General features: G+C 62.0%; 1 protein-coding gene across 1 annotated transcript in view; it reads right to left on the bottom strand.

Moving 5' to 3' along the window:
* The window catches only part of CTSH (cathepsin H), an 8,115-nt gene that overhangs the window by 3,108 nt on the left and 4,536 nt on the right, over positions 1–471 (bottom strand). The window contains exon 4 of the mRNA XM_014529216.1: positions 19–112. Within this exon, the coding sequence (XP_014384702.1) occupies positions 19–112 (94 nt within the window). The remainder of the gene's footprint in view (positions 1–18; positions 113–471) is intronic.

Genomic DNA, 471 nt, shown 5'->3' with positions numbered 1-471 from the left:
GGTTTCGCAGGAGCTCACAGTCCAGCGGCAGGAGATGGGCCTGCATTGGCCACGCTGAGGGGGCCCATGGGGCGCTAGGTGGGAGCGGTGGGGGCCCATGGGGGGCATAACCCTGCCCCAGGACACGGGGAGATGGAGCTCAAGGCAGGGGGTGGGGAGGGATGCACCAGTCTTAGTCCCGGAAGGTCACATGGAGGGACAGGAGGTCAGGTGACCGGAGGAAGGACCTGGCCCGGCCAGTGTGGCTCAGTGGTTGAGCGTCGACCTATGAACCAGGAGGTCAGGGTTCGATTCCTGCTCAGGGCACAGGCCCGGCTTGCGGGCTCCATCCCCAGTGTGGGGCGTGCAGGGGGCGGCCGATCCAGGATTCTCTCTCATCACTGACGTTTCTCTCTCTCTCTCTCCCTCTCCCTTCCTCTCTGACATCAATCCTATATAACAAAAGCCTAATATGCAAATCGACCGAATGAC

Source organism: Myotis brandtii, unplaced genomic scaffold, assembly GCF_000412655.1.
Source record: "Myotis brandtii unplaced genomic scaffold, ASM41265v1 scaffold1166, whole genome shotgun sequence".
Lineage (NCBI taxonomy): Eukaryota > Metazoa > Chordata > Mammalia > Chiroptera > Vespertilionidae > Myotis > Myotis brandtii.
The sequence above is the reverse complement of the archived record's forward strand: the minus strand, read 5'-3'. Positions and strand labels throughout refer to the sequence as shown.